General features: G+C 38.1%; 2 protein-coding genes across 3 annotated transcripts in view; one reads left to right on the top strand and one right to left on the bottom strand.

Moving 5' to 3' along the window:
* Positions 1 to 432: 432 nt before the first annotated feature.
* Positions 433 to 11,741, top strand: LOC121871217 (probable thiopurine S-methyltransferase). 2 transcript variants are annotated; one of them, XM_042373409.1, is made up of 5 exons: positions 433 to 713; positions 4,442 to 4,565; positions 5,929 to 6,056; positions 7,433 to 7,566; positions 11,313 to 11,741. In XM_042373409.1, the coding sequence occupies exons 1-5, from the start codon at positions 583 to 585 to the stop codon at positions 11,432 to 11,434; spliced, it is 639 nt and encodes a 212-aa protein (XP_042229343.1). In that variant the 5' UTR covers positions 433 to 582; the 3' UTR covers positions 11,435 to 11,741. The 2 variants fall into 2 exon arrangements, with proteins under 2 accessions (XP_042229343.1, XP_042229342.1); XM_042373408.1 differs by having other exon boundaries at positions 438 to 752.
* Positions 11,742 to 21,554: 9,813 nt separating this feature from the next.
* LOC121871216 overlaps positions 21,555 to 23,477 on the bottom strand; it is a gene marked incomplete in the record, with an annotated part of 38,665 nt that continues 36,742 nt past the window's right edge. The window contains 1 exon segment of the mRNA XM_042373407.1: positions 21,555 to 23,221. Within this exon segment, the coding sequence (XP_042229341.1) occupies positions 22,970 to 23,221 (252 nt within the window).

Raw genomic sequence — 23,477 nt, 5'->3', positions numbered from 1 at the left:
CAGTGGCGAAGAGGATAAAAGTAAAAAAAAGTAAAAAGTTTAGCGACATCTGCGACTGTCTAGCTGGTAGGCTACTGCTGGTAGTGGTCAAAAACTACATAGTCTTTGGGTAGTGGTAGGTCTGTGTTCCATAGGTCTACCACTCTCTGTGTGAAGAAGTATTAAGCCAGATAATCGAGACTCGAGTTGATTAGTGAACATGGCCCAACAGTCCATTATGAAATGAAAACCTTGGTTGTGCAACAAATCGTTTTATCTCAACACAGTAAAAATTTTACGCTCTCATCTTTATTGAATAACAATATACAGTACTGTATTTTTTATTCATATAAATATCGCAAAGTACAGTATAAGAATATGTCAAAATTCATTATACTTTGAAATTATGACTCGGTTGATTGTTACATAACTTATATTAATCAGATTGTAGGGGAGATAAGAGGGGTGTAACTAGTATCTGTGTGTGTTCAGGTGCATGGTGGACTGCGCCTGTTGAGGGGCGGTGCGAGGTGTACAGTACAAGGTTCAGGTGTTTGGAAGGCTCTTGTCGAGATTTGCCATCTTGTGCAGCTAGAGAGAACGATGCCAGGTGATCGTGTTGAAAGATGGTCGGAGAGGTGGGAGAAGGGTAACACACGTTGGCACAACAAGGATGTTAACTACTCGCTACTACACCACGGGGGACTTTTGCTGCCCTCTCCTCACCTCCGCGTGTTAGTACCTCTTTGTGGAAAATCTGTTGACCTCAAATGGTAAGGATTTGCCTCTGTGAATCAGAGTGGCCTGTCTTGTATGGGGGTCTGCCCATTTCGTCATCATCTCGTTTCGTTACCACTGCTTTACTCGTTTCGTCACCGCTTTCATTCACATCAATATATACACGAAAATAACTGTTGCTTGGGATAGAAAATAATACAAATCACTAAGACAATTTATTAAAGACGAAAATATAAAATAAAAATATTAACACACCTGCAATCTTTAACAATATGTGAAAGACTAAAATTTACTCATGCAAGTTTGGCAGAAGACAGTTAATATATATATATATATATATATATATATATATATATATATATATATATATATATATATATATATATATATATATATATATATATATATATATATATATATATATATATATATATAATTTTTTTTTTTTTTTTTTTTTATTATAAGTGGTGATATTTTTGCTTCATATTCATCCCACAGCTTCCAGAGATGGACTTGTTTGTCATAATTTTTTTTTTTACGATTTTAGCTTGTGCTCAGCAACTAGGCTGCAATCATCTAACTTAAACAATAATCAATATATACACGAAAATAACTGTTGCTTGGGATCGAAAATAATAAAAAAATACTAGACAATTTATTAAAGTCGAAAATAAAAAATAAAAACATTGTTAATAGGTCTGCAATCAGCTCACTGCTCGGTCGGTCTGACTAATTACCCAAATGTACCCAAATATAGCCACAATGAAGTCAAATTATGGTCCTACATGAATAAATCGGACTGCCAATCACTTGTCGACTAGTATTTGGTGTCAGAAAGTCACAAAAAATTGGAAAACTTACTTTAATCTGAGTTAATAGATCGCGTGCATGTACCGAGGGAGCGAGGAATTACCCAAATGTAGCCAAATTATGGTCGTACAAGCGTAATTCGGGCTGTGAATCACTTCTCGATTATTATTTGGTGTCAAAGTAAAAAAAAATTGGTAAACTTAATTTAATCTGAGTTGTGTTAGGTTAGGTTAGGTTAGGTACATGCACTTGATCTATTAACTCAGATTAAATTAAGTTTACCAATTTTTTGTGACTTCATGACACCAAATACTAGTCGAGGTTAGGTTAGGTTAGGTACATGCACTCGATCTATTAACTCAGATAAAATTAAGTTTACCAATTTTTTGTGACTTTGCGACACCAAATACTAGTCGAGAAGTGATTGGCAGTCTGATTTATTCATCTAGGACCATAATTTGACTTCATTGATATTTGGGTAATTCCTTCCTCGGTACATGCACTCGATCTATTAACTCAGATAAAATTAAGTTTACCAATTTTTTGTGACTTTGCGACACCAAATACTAGTCGAGAAGTGATTGGCAGTCTGATTTATTCATCTAGGACCATAATTTGACTTCATTCCGGCTATATTTGGCTACATTTGGGTACATTTGGGTAATTAGTCGGACCCCCTGCTCGGTGGTTTATGCGATGGTGCCAAAGCACCTTCATATGTTCTGTATTTTGTTTAGTTACCAATGTTTAAATCGTTTTCTTTATTAAATAATAAATATTCATGTATAATAATAACACAATACTTCTCGAGTCGTCTGTATACATGTGTAATTTGTATTCGTGTAAAATAATAACTTACAATTTGTCACTAATACCAGCGGCTGTTAGTGGTGACGAAATGGATTTGATATTGTTGACGAGATGGGGTTTTGGTGACGAACCTGGTCGGTGACGAAACGGATTGGTGATGAAATGGGGTGTATCCCCTGTATGATACTCCTAAATTAACACAGTAATAATGGTTCAATAGTGATTCATGCAAAGAAACTTTTGTCATAAATTGTATACTTACCCCATCTATATACAGTACTGTACATTGTATACTTGGGTAACACTTAAGGGTACATTCCCACATTAACCAGAAATTAGGAAAGTTTTGTCTAACAGTTAAGGACAAGGGTCTGGGTTAACCACATAACTGAACAAAAATATATATAGAAGATTTATTTCTTACCTCAAGAATAAAGCAATTCTGCTTGAGGAATTTTACTTTTCCTATTCTGTTTTTTTCCTTAGTTAATACTTTAAATAAATATGCTTCGTGCCCTATGTTTAATTGCCGACCCCATTTTTGCACAACTTTCAACTGTTGACAAATGCTTCCCAGGAACCGACTAACCCCAAACATTAAAGTGATGAAATGCTATCCAGCCAGTGACTGATCTTCCTTCTATTCCATACAAGCATAACCTGACCTAATAGTACAGTTGACTTTCACTCTCGGATAAGTAGGTACAGTAATGTTGGTTCATCTTGACTATAATATACTGTAGTTACATTCATTAGAAGTGTTTGTGTGTATGGAGTGGTTGATGACACTGCTGATGAGAGTACCCCAAGATAAATATTATTGAATTGTGAAATGAAGAACCATTAATAATTGTACAAGTGGTGCATGAGAAATCTGTGATATTGTAGCACCTACTACAGGAGGCACTCCTCCAGGAAAAAAGTTTCCTGGATATTAAAATAGACAAAGAGATGAAGAACTATGTGTTCTACTTCACAAAGATATATACAGTACAGTACAGTACAGCATCACTCAGTTCACAGAAGCTGAAGTAATTAAAAAAAATTGGAGAAAATAAAGAAAGAGCTGCCCATATAAACTAGGACATTACAGTACTTAAACAAGCAATGATTGCCTTGAATCACTGTATGTATATTGTATTTAGTACACAAAATTCACTTCATTAAATATTTTAGATTTACATGTTCACTGAATGACCTTTTCAAATACAGTATACAGTATGTTAGTTGTCAAGGATTTCTTAACCCCTTCACTATGTTTGGCTAACCCTTGACAATTTTATTCGGCACACTGGGCCCTGTACACCTGGAGTTGAGGCCGTTAAGTCCTGATTGTCAGGACTGTGCTGTGGGAAGAGAATACTACTGTAAACTTTCCGTAATGGTTTTAGCAGTAACACACATATCTCTTGCCAATATGTCAAGGGTGTGAGTCCTGCTTGGCTTGGCCACTTGTGAGAAGGTCTAGTGTGACCCTACTAAACATCGCAGGTTTCCCAAACTCCGGGTTCCTCCTGTATTGTACTCACATGGGATAGACCAACTGCCCGAATGGCTAGTAAGCTGATAAGTGGTGAAATAATAAAAAAAAAATGCAAGATGTCTGTACAGCATGCCCTTCAAATTCGTGGGGGTTAGGTTCTCAAAATGGGAGCAATTATTTCATTTACCTGTATTGTATACAGTATATGTGTGTGTGTGTGTGTGTGTGTGTACACACTACTACTACTGCGTGTGTGTGTCTACACACACACACATACATACAATACAGGTAAAGGAAATTACGGTGTCTAGAACGAATGGCTCCCTGTCATGGCCACGAATATGCCGGCATCTTTAAAACTACCCGCAGACATTCTTGGATACATCCAGGGTGTCATCCGCAAATAATAGAGGACTGCGAAATAAAAATCCCCGTACTGTACAGTATTATATTTGTTACCCGCAAATAATTATGTACAGATAGCATGCACACACACACTGATAATTTTTCATATTATAAGATCTGTAAACACCCTGTTAGAAGTGTCATGTGAATTATACCAATTCTGTATGTATTTTCTTACATTTCTGTTGAGTCTTATACTGTATTTGGTGATTGCAGGTTTTATGATGCTGGCCATACAGTTGTTGGAATTGAAGCAGTGGAAAAAGGAGTACTGGAATTTTTTTCTGAACAAAACCTCTCCTATAGCACAGAACAGTTGTCCTGGGGAAAACTGCACAAGGTACAGTCTGCATGTAAAGCCTTGGTTTATATCAAGACCATTTCCTTTGCTGCTATTGATGTTAAAGAAACTGCTTTGTGCATTGGCATTGTTGTATTCAGTGAGGACAAGTTTTTACAAGTATATTACTAAATGTATGAAAGGCCAGCAGTTGAGAATGGCAACTTATGCAATTGGGAAGACTTCATTCATTCATTGCTTGAAGCAGTCAGTGCATCAATTAGGGCAGTGGTTCCCAAACTTTTTAACATGACGCCTCCTTTTGATTTTTGTGAAGTCCTCGTGCCTCCCCCCCCCCCTTATATTTTTGTATGTAAAATCTACATCACACCATAGTTATAAGCAAAATTAATTAAAAATCATTAAAAGAGAAGAAATCCAGACTAAAACACACAGTTTGAGATAAATCTTAACATACCGTAACTGAAGATGAGGGAGGATCGGTGGCTGGTAGTGTTGTGAAAGATACGAGTACTGTAGTGTGAGAGTCAGTATGGTATCCACGACATGTACAAGGAAAGACAAAAGTCGTGTCGTGAAATTTGGTGAAAACATATGCCGAAGAGCTAAACTTTTTGTGCGCTCTGCCTTGTGGCAGGGGGCTCTCATAATGTTTCACGAGTTATATTTAATCTTCGGACAAAACCGCGACACGACTTTTGTCTTTGATTGTACAAGATTGTAAGGAGAGAGAGATGAAATGATAGAAAACGGATAGGGGTGACTGCTATACTTTGGTTTTGCACGGATGTGTGGAATATTCAACCGAAGAGAGAGTTACTCCTGAAAGAGTTTCTTCATTATATTCTTTTTGAGAAAAAGATTTAAAATTTTGGCAGATGGCTTCACGCCTCCCCAGTACCCACCTCACACCCCCCAAGGGGGGCACGCCCCCCAGTTTGGGAACCACTGAGAGTACAGTAATGCTCCCTGCTGTCAAGAAGAACAGGTAGCTACACATTTTGAAGACAGTGGCAGGATCTCCCTCTCAGGTGCTTGTTGGCAGTGATACAGTTCAGTTCTTTCACAAGGTTTCCTAAGTCATAAAATATAACAAAAGGTAGGATGCTTGAACGTTGCTTGAGCACGGTGGTGCGTGTAATGTTGTACAGTACCTAAAAAGGGAGCAAGTGCTGTACCGGTATACAGTAGTATTTCTCTTCAAAACAATGTTGTTTACAGTAATTTAAACAAATCTATAAACTGTTCTATGGTTTTAGGTAACTTAAGGAAAATGGGTTCAGAAAAGTTAGTAATGGGTTAATATGTTTAACTTGATTTTAAAGTTGTTAAAAGATATTGTACATATCTTTCACATCAATATATTGTAAAATTACAATCCTGTATTGTGTTTCTTTAACAGACAAAAGATGACAGACTTAGTATATACTGCAGTGACATGATGAAAGTGGATGTAGCAGCCTTAGGCAAGTTTGATGCTGTGTGGGACAGAGGTTCACTTGTTGCCATATATGAAGAAGACAGAGAATGGTGATCTTTTTAAAATTTTGTTTTGGTTCTAATAATACACAATATTACGGTATTCTTATTTTTCCATATTTCACTGGAATAATGTTGTATTGTATTATCTTTTTAGCATTATAATTGAAATGGTTGATGATATATATATCTTACATGTACAGTATATGCATTTAGTTTCCCTCCCTCTCTTTAAAAAGTACTTTCCTCAACTTTTTTGCCAAACCTATGTGAATTCTAGACCTCAGTGAAAGACAGGCCAGTATTAACCTTTTATCAATGGAGCACAGTGTTTGGGCAGATGCAGTGCTCGCCTCCTGTACCAGGGGGTTAGTGGTTCAATTATTAAGTGCTCCCAGTTTCAACCAGCATTAAATGGATTCTTAAGTTTACAACTTGGGGAAATGAATGCAGTCATGTGCACTACCGGCCATGCTGCCTCCTTGTGCACTGATGGCTTAGTATGCAGTGACCTGTTTCCACAGTATCCCTAATGGGCAGTCATGCCTATGGGACCAACTTTCACTTTTACCTTTTATCAACTTACTGCACATTCAAGCAGTTGGTCTGTTCTGTTATTTTACTATGACCTTCAGTGTCCAGTTTTAGTACAATAGGAAATCAGATAACCTGCCATGTTTGGCAGTCACACTGGATAACACCCATCTCACATCTGACCCAGGCCAGGGATTGAACCGAGAACAAAATTAAACTCAAATTTGATTGGTGAATGTATACAAGTTCACATCAGACAGTCAAATATGAAGCTTATTCAAGAACTGTCATAGCAATTGACAAATCTCTTTAAGCATAAGGAAGACCTTTATCTAGATATTGCTAGATATTGGGCTGTCTTGACAATCTTTGTAACAGCAGAGAACTGTGAGTTGAAGTAATCATGTGATAAGAGAGATTGTGAGTGTTAGAAGCTCCTCTCATTAACCCTCACCTGGGTAGCCCTACTGATCCTTGAGACAACTGCCATTTTCTTATGGATTCAACAGGTTGGGAAGGCTGCAATACATTCACTTCATACAGCAATACTGTACCTTGTTCTTTAGAAAAATGTCCCATGCTGTCAAATATTAGTGCACACCTCACAGTCAATGGGTGGCTTTGTTTATGAAAGTCTTGGCAAGTGTAAGTCATTCATATCCTTTGCAAGAGACAGACTTAACAAAATGGAATTAACGTTGTAGCCAACAAAACAGATACTTAATGTGAACTATAGTATGCAGTACTGAACTAAAGAATCATGAATTTAAAGGGAGTCATGTAGGGTACCGGATGATCCAAGGAGACTTGCACTGAAGTCCGGTTTTGTACACAGGGATTCAGGAATAAAAAATTAATGGCAAATGAATTATATATTGTATTTAACATTGCAGCTATGTACAGATTATGAAATCTCTTCTGGCACCGGACTTTCGCTACTTGCTCAATGTTACACAGTATACACCAGATGAATTCTTCAGTGGACCTCCTAGAAATGTACCAAGGGAACTGATTGAACAGTTTTTTGGTATGTCTAAATTTATTCAGTATTAAATTTTATATATATATATACACAGATATACAGTAGGTTCTCGCCAATAACGTCTAATTGGTGCCTGAAAAACGCCGTTATTAGCGAAAACGTTATTTGTGTGACAGTAAAATACATGTAAAATGGGTTCATTGGTGCTGCTGCCCCAAGAATTTCACCCATTTTTTCCCCTTTGAAGCCCTCCTAACTCCTTTTGTTAGCTGAAATAAAAAGAATTGTTATTCAATCATCAAAATAAAGAATTTGAGTAATATAACACTGAGCTTGGTTGAGTTTTTGAGGTGCTTGGTGTGATGATTGTTCCGAGGCTGGGGCATGGAGGCTACTGCATCGAACCTCCGCCCACTTCCCTGGCCCCATCTCCGTCCCCACGCTGGCCTCCCGCACCTGGTTCACCCACTTCCGCTAACACTTTATCAAACCCCACAAAGTCAAAATCTTCAGGCATTTCCCCAATGTCATCAATGTCTTCATCAACTTCAACCTCTCTCTGTTGGTCTTCCTCGGCTGGCCGGCGTTGTGAAAGAAAGAGAGTGATGAGTGACTGCTGCCGGGCATTCACTCACTTGTTGTACTGCTTCTTTTATTTTCTAGAAATAGATTCTACAAATCCAATCATTTGCTCCCTTTCACCTGAGTCACTCTCAATGTCTTAGATCATCTCTTGAAGGCTGGTACAGGTACCCAATAAGAGTGACAGCTTCTGTGTCGTCGCTTTTCTCTGCTCAGTCTCCCCTGCATCACTCTCTGCATCACCACTCTCACAACCTTCTTCATCCTCCAGGAGATCCTCGACGTCATTTGTGTTACCATCTTGCATCAGTTCTTCTAAATCTTCCCGAGTCACTTCTTGAAATCCTGGGGCTGGGATACTGCGGACGGTTTCCAACACTTGGTTCATTAACTCTGCTGTCTCTTCGTCTCGGCAGACTTGAGTTGTGGCAGGAGTGCCGACCAGGCATGCCTAACGGTTGCTTTTGTAGTATTTCCCCAGGCTTTTACAAAGATATTGATTGCCTAGCGAATGTTATAATTTTTCCAGAAGGCAGTAACAGTCATTGTGGAGGTTGCAGGTACGCCAGGTGGAGCAGGGGTGGCGGGGGTAGCAGGTGAGCCAGGTGGAAGAGTGGAGGCGGAGGCTGTGGATGAGCCAGGCAGAGCAGCGGAGGCAGCGAAGGGAGGGAGGGGAGGATCCTCCTCCTCCTCCTCGCTACTGCTCACAGTTTCAGCAATTTCCTTCACTTCTTGCTTATCAGTTTCCTTCCTCATCTTGTCATGGACATATTTGTAGTACAGCAACTTTACATTCGCTATGATTTCTTGGTCTAGGGTGATGTCTTACTAGAAATCGTGCATGACTGGGGGCATTGTCTAGAAAGAGCACCACTTTGAAGGCTACATTCTTCTTCCGGCAGTATTCTTTGGCATCCTTAACAAAACAATCATCAAACCACTTCTTTGATAACTGTGTGGACATGAAGCCTTTATTTGTCTTTTCCCAGTAGACATTCAGTTTGGATATATCACATCCCTTGGTCTTTTATATTTGTAGATCACCAGAGGCTTCATGAGGTAGTCACCTGAAGCATTACAGGTTAGGACACTAAAGCGATCCTTTGCCATTTTCACACCTTTTGCCTGTTTTTCTTTCTTAGAGATAAATGTTGCTTTAGGGGATTTTTTTCCAAAACATTCCGCTCTTATCACAGTTAAAAATCTGATCCAGGGTATAACCTCCCTCTTGAATGATTTGATTGGCAATTTCAGGGAAGCAATCTGCAGCCACTAAGTCAGCAGATGAAGCCTCACCCTGATACTTTGCATACTTTGTGCCACTTCTAGCTTTAAACTTATGCAGCCATCCTAAGGCATTGAAAGGAGGGGGAAACGTAATGTTTTTCTTTCGAGTTACAGCAGCGTACAATACCCTTGCTTGATCTCGTATCTGAGGGCCGCTAACACTTGCACTGTCTTTCATTCTACAAGCTAACCATTTCACAAGAAAATGCTCTGTTATCACTAACAACCTGTTTCTATCACTTTTATCATTCATAGCTCACCTCTCATTTCTACCACTACCGAAATATTTCTGAGCCAGAGCAATACTCTTCTTGGTAGGCATGAGTAGGCATGCTTCTTGTGGCTTTGTCTCTTAGCTTTGGGGTCTTTTTTCTCATTCACTTTAAAAGTTCCCGGGCATTCACGCAGCAAATCACTCCCTCCACCACCTCCCCTAGCTCCCACAGGCAAAAACATGGAAGCCATTATTGACCACCAACCCTAGCAACCACTGGTTATAGAGGCGAAAATTTCACACGTGGGCACAGCACTGTATTCCACGGAGCGTGTGAGAGTGGGGCAGAACGGACAACTACGTCATCAACATGGCAGCAAGCAAACGCTATCTTTGATGCGCTCGGATGCTTCCTGCGAAATCTCCGTTATTCAAGAGAATCCAGACTTTATTATCGAAAATGGGTATCTATTGTAACTTAGCGTTATTGTCGAAACGTTATTGTGGAAGTCGTTATTGGCAAGAGAGAGCACACACACACACACACACACACACACACACACACACACACACACATATACTAATCTCATTTTGCATATTTTTAATTCATAATGTAGTTGGTGACAGTATGTCTATAACCTCATGTGGATACAGCAAGGGACATGGACACGAGATTGATATTAAGTTAATCTGTATTACAATGATAGTTTTATCAATGGCAGCCTGTCCATACACATCTCAGGTGAATGTACAGTCAACAAAAAAAAATTTATGCACCAAGAATTCTGAACAACACTCATTTACATGGGTGATTCCTGTTAATTTCTCTATATTAACTATATATGCTATAAAAAATACATCATACTGGTTATACAATGCATCACACAACCAGAAATACCAACCTTACCAAATTAACATGGCCTCAGTCAGTGATATCAGACCAAGGGGTGCAGAACACTTTTTTGCTGACTGTACATCTCCATTTCTAATCTCAGGTCTTAATCTTCAAAACTGTAGTTATGCATGGCAAACAGTACAGCTTCACAAGCATACATTTTGCCCAAAACATGGGATCAACAAGAGGGAGTGAAGCACAAGGTTCTAACTGTCAGAACCCCGTGTTTCGTTTCTTCTTGTCGATCACGTTTGGGCAAAATGTACACTAGTGTGGCTGCACCCAAACTGACAGACTAACGAATAACCAGAAATACAAATTGTCTTTTATAAATGAGAGCAGATTTTTTTGGTACTTTTCGCTTTCCTATTTTCAAAAGGAACTGGAAAACTGAAGTTGGTCCAGTTCATAACGGAGCCAAACAGTAGAGAATCAAGAAGCACACTCATGTCTCTTTTAGTAGAATGTGATGCGAGGGATATTCTTTTTATTATTATTATTATTATTATTATTATTATTATTATTTTAATTACTTAAGTTCCAATTACAATTTGGATCCATAAGAGCTTGATTTTCAACCCATAGATTTGCTGACTATACAGAACTCCCATTCCAGGCCATTTATAATAAAGGATTTCAGTGTCAGTCTGATTTATTTCTGATTGACTGCAGTACAATACATGATGAATTTTTTCATTGTGAAGTTGTGTGTTATTTGGGTATCCTTTTGAATACAATTCATTAATCTTTTTTATATCAGTATTAGGATATTAAGAATTTGAATTGGACAAGGTTTTGCTTCTTATTTTTCAGGTGATATGTGCAAGATAGAGTTACTGGAGTCTGTCAAGTGGCCTGAAGAAGATGAGCGAATTGCAAATTGGAACTTGAAATCAATGACTGAAGCTGTATTCATTCTTAGCCCAAATAATTGATTGTACTCAATTTCATTGGCTCCAGAGCTTGGCTTTGAGCCTAAAATCCATAAATCAGTTAATCTATCAATTGATCTATTCCATTGTATAAATAGTTAAATAAGAAAGCCAGTTGATACTTCAAGGAAAACATAGTTTTATTTTGTGTCTGGTTAACATTTCCTTCCAAGAAGTGGTTTGCAGTTAATGGTGCTACATGCAAACCTCTAAGATAGACAAATATAGTAATGTATACAATAAACCCCGGCTAAAGTGAACTTCACTTAATAAAAAATCTGGCCCATCCTTACCTTTGTGGGAAAAATTGCAAATTTTGTAAATATTCTGAGTTTTTTTGCACAATTAGTCTGTTCTCTTAATTTTTTTTTTTTTTATACGGGAATTAACCCCGGCCCATGTCAAACGACCCACAATGGAGCCTGGGGGGCGAAAAAAAAAAGAACGGAAAGAAATTGTAAATATAGAAAAAAGGTTATACTGTATTAATCTACACCACGAAGATGCTGGAAAACCAGCTTTTTAAAGTGAGACAGATTGTAAGAGCATGGAAACCAGGGCAGTGGAGTCGGAGTCGGAGTCGAGGAGTCGGAGGAAATTTCGGCTTGTGGAGTCGGAGTCGGTAAAATTGTCCAGACTCCGACTCCGACTGAAGCTATTCTGTTCCTAAGAACAAATATATGAACTCAGGCATATTCATTGCAGTGATTCCACTGATCCCACTAATTTTCTTAAATTATTAAAAGAATTTATTTCCATTTTATAAGCATTATTATGAATTTATTGTAGCAGGCACAGTATAGCACTATAATTTTGGACGATAGTCTCTTCTTTACCATTTGAAATTTTGAATTATATCAAATTTTGTTTCGTTGAAAACTGCACAGAGGCTCTCAGCTACAAAACAATTAGCTACAACCTGTTTTTGGTGAGATTAAGGCAAATTTAATTTAATAACTTAATCATGTAAGGTTTATCCATTTTCCTTAATAAGGTATTCATTTCTTTAATGTACATAAATATATAACTTTACTTTAAAAGGAATTGTAGGATCATCATTTAGATCCACATCAGATTATGAGCTTAAACAAAATTCATATGCTGAGATCAAACTTTTAGATATACATGTAAATGGTGTTTTCTAGTTAATATCTTGAATTCTTAATAAATTTATTTTTCTTTTGATTGAAACTTTGAAAGTCAAGCCTATCATCTTTTTGTAGTTCTTAAATATCGTCCAGATCATTAATAAAGCTGTAGCAGTATAGCCACGGTGTTTTACTTTTTACCTATGCAGGTTACAACATACAAATTACAATTAGGATGGTAGAAATAGTTGTTACAAATAGGCCAAGGAGTCGGAGTCGGAAGCATAAAAATTTGAGGAGTCGGAGTCGGAGTCGGAGTCGAAGGTTTTGTCTTCGACTCCACAGCCCTGATGGAAACACAGAAGAAGGCAGAGCATTCCACAGTTTGGCTGTGTGAGGAAAGAAGGAGGTACTATAACGGGTTATTCTCGTGTGACCGACATCCACGGAGAAACGGTGGGCACCGTGGGCAAGACGTGTGTTACGAACCTACCGGTACGGCCTTGCTGGCGGTACACAGGATGCCAAGTCCACTGAACATTGCCTGTTAAAGTACCTGTAAATGAGAGAGAGTGAAGCAACATTGCAGCGAAGAGAAAGGGAAGAAAGATTGTCGACTAAAGGAGGAGAGTTAATAAGATGAAATGCCTTTGATTCCACCCTATCTAATAGTTGGACAGAAGAAGAGCCACCCCAGATATGAGAGCAGTACTCCAAGTTAGGACGAATGAATCCCTTATATACTTGGAGCAACTGCTCAGGAGTGAAGTAGCTGTGGCATCTGTACAGCATTCCCAACTTTCGGGAGGCAGCTTTAGTTATACTAAGGATGTGTGATTTCCAGGACATACTGGAGGAAATGGTGAGGCCTAACATATTTATTTCAGAATTTGGGAGGATGATAGCGTCCTGAAATGTAATTGGTTGGAGATCGTCTAATTTACAAAGTGTAATTGGTAAATAGAATCAGTTCATGTCAGCACCACATGTTCCATTCAGACTTTACCCACAAAGATCATCTGATATTAGATGACTGTATAACACAACAAAACAAATCGTGATTGTTCCCCTCAGTTGCCATTCATCAATAGCACTGGTATTTGTGGCTCACTCCAGGTGGAAGTCATACACCTAGTCCTGTGTTAACTGACATTTCACATCCACACCACTCCTTAGAGATTGAGTACAGTACTTTAATGCTATTTCTGTCTTATATTCTCCATCGTATGGCAAGGGCAAGGGGTAGTGCAAGGCCAAATTAAACGCTTAAGCACACAAGCATTGCTGATAAACTGGGAATAATACATAGTACCTACCCTACTTGATTTTAAAGATGCTATCTATCTCTCCCTAAGACATCAGACACACAAAATCCATATCGCCAGCCCTTTATTCCCAACACTGGCAATAGATAGGGGTTGTTAGCTCGTAAAAAATTTTTTATCATCTGTTAACACTCTTGGGGTTTTCATATTCAAAATTGCTAATGATATAAATTATCGATTTATGGTTTTTATACAAAAATTTGCGTATGAAGTCAAAGATTAAAATAAAGAAAATTATGTTTAAGGTACAGTATGTATGAATGCTAAATTAAAAGACGCACATTTGACTATTTCAGCGCGATCTGACAACTATGTAGACTTCCCTCCTTGGAGGACAGTCTACATAAAGGTTGTATTTCAGTGATGACCCACATTCCCCACACATTTTCTTGCGGCTTGTGCTGATTTCTTGTTCATCACAGTGATTTAATTTAATAACAATGTTGTGCGAGTTTTAGAGTTTTGAATCATGCCTCGTGTTGCTAGAGAGGGTGGAGGGGTGGAAACGTAGAAATTGCAAGGAGATTGCACCACGGGGCGATAGTGTGGTGCCTCCTGCTGCCTTCTGCTCACGCTTATGTTTAGAAATAATTATTTTATCCTGACTACACATAAATCCTTTTGTAGATAATTTATTTACAATGCTAATGCAACCAACCCTACCTTTTTATCTCAAATAGCAAGCTTGCTATGACTCATTATGTACAATTATCTCTTGTGTGGTGTGGTCAAGTCAAGTGTGGCGAGTAACAGGCCAGACCCCTACTGTCTTGCGGGAGAGTGCCTACCTTAACCCTGGAGTGTTAATATTGTGTTAGTGTATTTGATTTTCACATTTATTAGAACTTGAATGTACCAGTACTGAAGATAACCATAAAATAACTGTAAATGCATTGTTAGAAAGAATGTAAGTGGTTTTATTTTGTGCCTCAAGAAACTTGAAAATTTGCAAAATCTGGACCCCTTCCCCTTAAGTTGGGGTTTACTGTAATTAAAAATTAGGTGGGAGTGTTTTTAATTCAAGGTTTCTATAAGAAGAATATAGTATCCTTAAATATGGGATGTATGTACCATATATATATATTTTATGATACTGTAGGTACATTTATTGTACCTAAATGCAGAAATTCCTCAGAGACTTAGTTATTTGGTTAAATACAAATTGAATAATAAAATATGGGAAATAATGTACAGATGATTTTTTATAACACAATCGACATTAATTAAGTTAAGAGTTACTATAAGTGATTGAAATGTGTGGCACTACACTATCTCCATCAGTCTTTGCATTACTGAATTGAATTGAAACAGTTTATTTAGCCAGAAAAACACAGATACAGAGTGGATAATAAAAACAATATTAACATGGCTGAGCCAGTTGAGAACCTGAGCTCTCTTTTAGGTACCTGATAATATATACTATACATTTATCTCAAGGAAATATTATGTAACATTTACTATCATCTGGCAAGGAACATGTAGTACAGTTAATAAGATATGCAGTAGCTATATTAAAGCTATACTAAATAAAAAACAAAACAATCATTTAAACATATCACTCAAAGTAGGACTGTTAATCAATGTCCTAAATACGTTTTATTGTTTCAAAGTTGATCCAAAAGAGCATATGCATTTTCAGTACTCATTCCATTTTCACCTGCAATTCATCTTCATTACCGTATATCTCGGCCTATAAGACGGAATTTAAACCTTAAAAAAATCAGCCCAAAATTAGGGGTCGTCTCAAGTAACGGGTATAAAATTCTTACCTCTTAAATATTGTGGTTTAGCGTGTCAAGAGTGGTGATGGAGAACATCGTAAACCACTCACAAGGTCCTACCACTAATTATTTTATACTGAAACTTACGTTTGGGAAGCTGGATTAAAAATAAGATTACCGGTATATTAAAATAATAAAAATGTATTATAAACCTGTCTAACATACCGTAAAAGAACAATATACCCCGATAAACACAGCTATCATCACGCACCCCCCACCATTTGGTAGTGACGAAACAAGAAAGGGAAAGTGACCAGCTGTAAGAAGGGTGAGATAGGGCTATTTTTAGCCGTCTTTGTGTCCGAGGTGGTCAGTAATGCATATCGGTATACTTACTGATCATAATACTTATCTCCTATAAATAATTCATTTAAAATTAATTTTTTTACAAAGAATATTCAGTAAATGACTGCGTTAATTCTTGAAACTACCGACAGTGGTAAATTTAGGATGAGAATGATGAAGACGAAGTCAGGTCATCTGATTCGGAGTTTGATCCTTAATGATCACCATAAATGTATCAGGTCAACTTCACCTACCAGGTATAATGGTAGCCTCCCTTTGCCGCGAAACAAATTTATAAATTAAAGAAAATACTTGCAGTGTGTTTAATATATTACAGTATATTATAAATAAATAAACAAACAAATAAATCGGTAAATGCATTTCAAGTAAATGGAAAAATTTTACTCGACACCGACATTAGTTCCAGTTAAATAACAGACACTTAAGTGACGTCACTAGTGTTTACACTACACCAGCCGGTAACATTTGATGACATTACTTGAAGTGAATTGGCCTCATTTTAAAAAAAACAAGGATGTGTAAACTGCACTGGTCAATGGGATGGTTGGTAAAGGACTACTGGGTCAGTAAGCTCCCAATGGTAAGTGTCACATTTGGGGTAGTTTTATACAGCAAATAGAGCTCAAAAACCTACTTTTTAAAAGGACACTTTTGGAGTCGTCTTATACACATCGTCGCCTTGTAGGCCGAGATATACGGTAATCCAATCTAGAGAATGAAGGTAATACAGTACTGTAGCTTTCCTCTTGAGTATGTACAGCAGTGCATATGTTTACAAGAATAAAATAAACAAGATTATTGTAGCAACGGGAAGAATATGATCAAGTAATCTAAGCTTTTTATGCGAGCTAAAATTAATGGGTAAACAGGCCAGGTGACTTTACATAAGAACATAAGAATGGAGGAAACTGCAGCGGGCCTATTGACCTATACTGGGCAGTCCAGTTTATACCCAACCCCTATTGCTCATATAAGCATCCAACCTATGTTTGAAGCTATCCAGCGTTTTCGAGTTAATGATGATATTTGGTAACTTGTTCCATTCATCCACTACTCTGTTTTCAAACCAGTGTTTACCTATTTCGCGCCAAAATCTAAATTTGTCTAATTTAAAACCATTGTTACGAGTTCGCTCCTGGTTAGATAGTTTGAGTACCTTTGTAATGTCACCTTTGTTTAACCCTGACTTCCATTTATACACCTCTATCATGTCGCCCCTCACTCTACGTCTTTTGAGGGAGTGCAAATTAAAATGCTTTAACCTGTCTCTGTACTCAAGGTTCCTAATGCCTGGGATTAGTCTTGTATTCTCCTCTGGATTCTTTCCAAGGATTCTATATCCATGCTGTAATACGGTGACCAGAACTGAACTGCGTAATCCAGGTGAGGTCTCACAAGCGCTAGATATAATTTTAAGATGACCTCGCTAGTCTTGTAACTAACACTCCTTTGTATGAACCCAAGTACTTTATTAGCCTTGTTACGAGCAAAAACACATTGTTTACTTGGCTTAAGATTCCTACTTATCATTACTCCTAAATCTCTCTCGCAGTAGGATTCCACAATGGCATCATTGTTCATCTGGTAACTGGTTTCCCTGTTTACATCTCCTATACTGAGTACTTTACATTTGTCCACATGGAATTTCATCTGCCATTTTTCCAACCATTCGAAAAATTTGTTTAGATCTTCCTGTAGTTTTGCAGAGTCCTCGTCAGATTTAATTACACGTCCTATTTTAGTGTCATCAGCAAATTTACTTATGTTGCTGTCTATGCCGATATCTATGGTCCGAGTACTGAGCCTTGGGGTACTCCACTAGTGACGTTGCTCCAATGCGATTTAGTGCCGTTTATGCTCACTCGCCGTTTCCTGTCCCGTAACCACGCCCAATCCATTTAAGGATATTACCTTCGATGCCATGCACTTCCACCTTTCTAATTAGTCTTTCGGGGGGACTCTGTCAAAGGCTTTGCTGAAGTCGAGATATACCACATCATAATTGTGCCCCTTGTCCACCGATTCGAAAACTGATGAAAAGAATGTTAATAGATTAGTTAGACATGAACGCCCGCTTGTGAAGCCATGTTGGGAATCATTGATCAACTTGTGCTTCTCCAGGTGGTTTCGAATAGAGTTTGAAATGATTGATTCTAGTAATTTGCCTACTATTGATGTTAGACTGATTGGGCAGTAGTTAGAGGATAGTGATCTATCCCCCTTCTTGAAAATCGGTATTACATTTGCTATCATCCAGGATTCTGGTACTACACCTGTTTTTAATGACATGTTAAACAACTTTGCCAAGGGCATACTAAGCTCTTCCTTACAGTCCTTTAATACTCTGGCAAATATCTCATCGGGACCAGGTGACTTATTAGGCTTCAGTTTGTCTATTTGCTTATTAACATCGTTACTAGTCACTACTATCTCCCTTAATTTGTTTTCTTCACTATCTCTGAATAGAGTCGGTGCCTCGGGTATCATGTTTAAATTTTCGGTGGTGAAAACTGTTGAAAAATATTTATTCAGATTACAGTGGTCCCTCGGTTAACGAGCACAATCCGTTCCAGCAGGTTGTTCGTTAACCGAAAAACTCGTTAACCGAAACCATTGTTTCAATGGGTTTTTGGGTAATTGGTTCCAGCTCACCGAAAATTGCCTAAATTCAACAAAAAAGGTAGAAAAGTTCACTTACTGTGAGGTGTGTATGTAGAAGGCTCCTGGATGATGATGATGATGATGGGAATTAGAATGGGGGTGGAGGAGAAGGAAGAAGAGAAGGCTTTGGGGTGGAAGAGAAGTCACCCCATGGCACCATTTCACCCATATAATTTTAGTTCTCTTGGTGTAATTCAAGATTATTTTCTTTATATCAACACTGCACTGCATTATATATTGTCAATATGTAAAATAAATTTCAAAATTACCAATAATTTGCTTGGAAACACAGAAAAAAAGCATTTAGTTGAAGAGAGTCTCAAGCAAAATGTTACCTCCACTGAAAACAGAGAGAGACTAACGCCTGTCTGGTGTGTTAACAGGCTGGATGGCACGCCAGAAACTAGTTTCTTTACCTTCAATTATGTTCAATAATTGTTAAAATGACTAAAAATGTTAATATTAAACTTTTAAAATTATTGAATAGTATAAACTTCTTGATATTTACTAAAATAGTAAGGAATTTAAGCCCTAAAACCAATTACTGTATTGGCGGACTAATACTACAGCTGGTGGACCGCCAAATGCAAGCGAAAACATGTTGAAGTCGGCTCGTAAAAAACTCGTTAATCAAGGGATTGCTCGTTAACCGACGTTAAGAATCTTATGGAAGGTAAATCGTTAACCGAAATCTCGTTAACCGAGGCGCTCATTAACCGAGGGATCACTGTATTGCTCATTTCTCTGTCGTTATCAGTTAGCTCGCCGGTATATGAACGTATTGGTCCAATCTTATCTTTTGTTATAGTTTCATACATTTGGTAGAATCCTTTGGGGTTTGTCTTCGCCTCCCTTGCTTTCTTCAGTTCATTATTTCTCTTTGCTTTTCTTATCTCGGTCTTAACCCTGCCGGCCAATACCTTATAATACTCCCGGAGGTAAATTTCACCACGATATATCCTTCTACCTATAGCCTTCCTTTGGCCAATAATGTTTTTTAAATAATTATTTATCCATTTAGGGTCATTGTTGTCTGATCTGAGTTTTTTGTATGGTATGTTTTGCCTTTGTGCATTAAGTAACTCATTATTTAAATTGTCGTGGAACTCGGCAATCTCAGATCTCGTTATCAGGTCAGTGTCATCTGTCAGGTTCACGCCCAAGCGCGACACCCCCTCTCTTAGCTGCTTCTTTAAACTATCAAAGTTTGCCCTTCTGAAATCTGGGACTTTAATGGAATTCTCCTTATGTCTGACCTAAAAATCTAACTGGAATCTAATTTCTTTGTGATCTCTGTTTGCAAGTTTGTTCCCTACCTCGACATTGCTAATGAGGTTTTCTCTGTTCGACAGAACTAGATCCTGGATGGGTTCGGTTATATGTTGACTTAGGAAACAGTCCTGGATCGTTTTGAGGAAATCCTCTGATACTGAGTTACCCGTAAGGTCAGTCCAATCTATTTGGCCAAGGTTAAAATCGCCTACTATACAGACTTTGTTGTGTGTGGAAGCCCTGCGCATTTCATCCCAGATAAGTCGCTCATTAACTCTATCAAGAGTGGGAGGTCTATATATTACTCCTATGATTAATTTTTCCCTACCATCGATTAATTCTATCCAAATTGTTTCGGTATTCCACTCAGTTTTTATTTCCTTATTTATTTCACACTTCAGATTATCCCTGACATAGATTGCTACTCCGCCTCCTTTCCTGGACGGCCTATCGGTATGAAACAATTTGTAATCCGCAATTTAGTATTCGACAGGTAACTCACGTGAGTCTTGGTCTATCCATGTTTCAGTGAATGCTATTATATCGATTTTTTCGGTACATACCAAGACCTTAATATCATCCATTTTGTTTCTCATACTTCTACTGTTCGCGTAGTAGACATTTAAGTTAGTCGTGTTCTGAGTCCTCCCTTTACCGCGTTTAGGTTTAAACTCCCTGTCTGCTTTCGTTTTGTTGTCATTCCTAACACTATTTCTCTGTAATCTTTCACTTTGTTTACCCGCTCCCAATGCAGTCTCCTCCACCCCCGTGCCCTCATGTTCCCCCAGCAGTTTAAAGACTTCGATATCTTTTGAACTGCCCCCTCTAGAGACCCAGGCAGGGTTGCCACCCCCTCCCGAGATAGGTGCACCCCATCCCTAGCATAAAGGTCCCTTCTGCCGTAGAAGTTGTCCCAGTTGTCAATGAATGGGACTGATATTGACTTGCAATATCCGTCAAGACGGCCGTTGACACCAACTGCCCTTGACAACCATTCATTGCTAACTCTCCTTCTAGGCAGGACACCACATATGATAGGGATCCCTCCATTAGTCCTAATACGATCTGTAGCTGTTTTGAACTTATCAAGAAGCTCTTCACTCCTACACCGGCCAATATCGTTGCCTTCTGCACTGAGGCAGATAATGGGTTTGTTCCCATTACCAGACAAGATATTGTCCATCCTGTCAACTATATCACCCACCCCAGCTCCTGGCAAACACACCCTCATCCTGTTCATATTTTTACCACAAAAGGCTCTGTCCAAGTACCTTACCTGTGAGTCACCAACAATTAAAGTTTTTATGCCTTCCTTGTCAGCCCTGTCCCTGACTGTACTAACGTCCAATTCGTCTATCAAGGGACTGAGCGAGTTGGTACACTTAGCTGTTGTTGTCGTTGATGTCGTATCCTTGGTGTGTTTCTTTACCACCAGTTTGGTCGTCCCTCTCCTCACAAGCATTATGGTGATTTACTGTACATGATCTCTTGCATGTACCTTATGTATGTTTATATGTATGGTATGTGTGTTTTTATGCATGCCTGTACCTAGTGCACTTACCATAGCTATAGCTTGAGTAAAGATACTGGTTATTAGTATTTAATGGTAGACTGTAGAGGTTATCACTTTTACCTGTACTGCACTGTATCATTAACCTGAATCCATTAAATTTATATTAAAACACCAACACAGGGACTCACTGCTTTAGTATTTTCTTTATACAATAGACTCAGTTATCTGTAGGTTAAATCATCATCATTAAAGTAACCTTAAATATTAGTTACTGTATATTGTACAGTACAGTACAGTACAAAGGTTTTGCTCATACTATCATTTTTTGCATCATTGTCAACTGCTGAAAGCCCTGAAGAGTTTATATGTCACTGGGGACGTGCAGAGCCTCCCGTGCATCCCATGTGGGTAGCACGTGTTACGTCATTCCGAGGTTACATCATCATATCTTGGAATATTGCTAGTTAGTGCACATCACTTTTTCATAGCAGTGACAATGTAGGAAAAGCATTTGCATAGCAATAATTGTAAAATTGATCTTAGTCATTGCATAGAAGTAAATGGTGTTATTTTTTTAACATCGTTCAACTGTCGACCGTACAGTACAGTATGTATTTGGATCCATCGTATAGCGGTCAACACCTGTACGTATAGTATAATCACACCACTAGTTTGAATCTTTCACAAAATATCCAAATACTGTACAGTAACAGGCAAGGCACACTTATCACAACTAATAAGTGATGCCACAATTCAAAATTTAAAACATGGCAACTATTGTAAAAATTAAACTATGAAAGTCAAAATGGCACGAGTCGTTGACAACTGTAAGTGAAACTGACACCAGAAAATAATTACTGCACTTGGCACTGCTGATGAAAAAATGAAGTTCTAATTGTGGTAACTTCTGAGAATTATTATCTATCTACAATATCCATATAACAAATAAGCAAAGTTTTAGTTCAATCCACTGAAAATTGCATGAGTTGATTACACAAACTATATTCCCTCAGTTGGGGCAGACAGAGGAACAACAGTGGGCTGGACACATACAGATTTGTCACAGCAGAATTATTTTAGCATATGCACATATACCATTTGTACCAAGTGGTGTGAATTTCCTTCAAAAGCTGGTGGATGTGTTAACCTTACAAGCTTACAGACAAATTTGCATCCCTCTACTCAGCCTTGACAAGAAAGATTAAATATAATGTATAATAGGAAGTGGTAACATTTAACACTAAGATGAGCATTAGCACTACTCAGCAGTGGTGTACTATATAAGTTTGTGGAAAGGGTCAATGGGGGCAAGACTTGAAGCAGAGTAAGCAAGGAGTGAGCATAGCCCCCAGAGAAAATTTTGAAATTAGGCCAATTTCAGAAACTTTTTGAGGCCATCTGTAGGACTTATTTTTTGGCCAATATTATTACATTACTCTGGCAGAAATCTGTTCTGTTGCAGGCTTACCCCCATGACTATGGGCTTGAATTAGTTTCTAAGTACAGTACTTATGTCCTCGTGAACTGGTTTCATTGGGTTCAGAGAGTTGAGGGCAGTAGCAATATATGCCACTGCTTTTCAGCCCAAGTAACTATTGTTGAAGAAGACTGACATAACCAAGTGATGGGAGTTCAGCAATGGTTGTTTTAAGGGAATCCACACTACAGCAGAAAGTCCTACCATATCTAAAGTTAGAAGTGTCCCAATCAATCCATGGTAGCTGATGGCATACATCAGGGCAAGGAGGTTCAAGTAGGCTCCAAGAGTCAGAAGTTCCCTTACCTCTGACATCATTCACTTCGACTATGGCCACAGCAGTGTGTGTGGTGGGGTCGTGGATCACCTGCCAATGATAAGAGGTTTTTATGAAATTTGTAATTGATCATATCTTGCTGTAATATTTACATAGTCATTGTCCAAGTGAAATGAGTACATTTGATGTGTAGTAGAAGTAAAGGATAAATTTTATTCCCTTTTTCTCAAACATGGCTATAATTTTGTATAGCAAGGTTAAAAAGTTAACCGTTTTCTGAAGAGTTGCTAATTCAGACCAATTTTTTTTTTATTTATCGAGTTTCTATGTAGGAACAATTCCACAA

This window comes from Homarus americanus, unplaced genomic scaffold (genome assembly GCF_018991925.1).
Source record: "Homarus americanus isolate GMGI-L3 unplaced genomic scaffold, GMGI_Hamer_2.0 scaffold40565, whole genome shotgun sequence".
Taxonomy (NCBI): Eukaryota; Metazoa; Arthropoda; class Malacostraca; order Decapoda; family Nephropidae; genus Homarus; species Homarus americanus.
Note: the sequence above shows the minus strand (reverse complement) of the source record. Positions and strands in the feature narration are given on the sequence as shown.

Coding starts and splice junctions, on each gene's coding strand:
- LOC121871217 (XM_042373408.1), top strand. CDS start 583: ATGCCAGGTGATCGTGTTGAAAGATGGTCGGAGAGGTGGGAGAAGGGT. Junction 753..4,441: donor AAATCTGTTGACCTCAAATG/GTAAGGATTTGC, acceptor TGGTGATTGCAG/GTTTTATGATGCTGGCCATA. Junction 4,566..5,928: donor CCTGGGGAAAACTGCACAAG/GTACAGTCTGCA, acceptor TTTCTTTAACAG/ACAAAAGATGACAGACTTAG.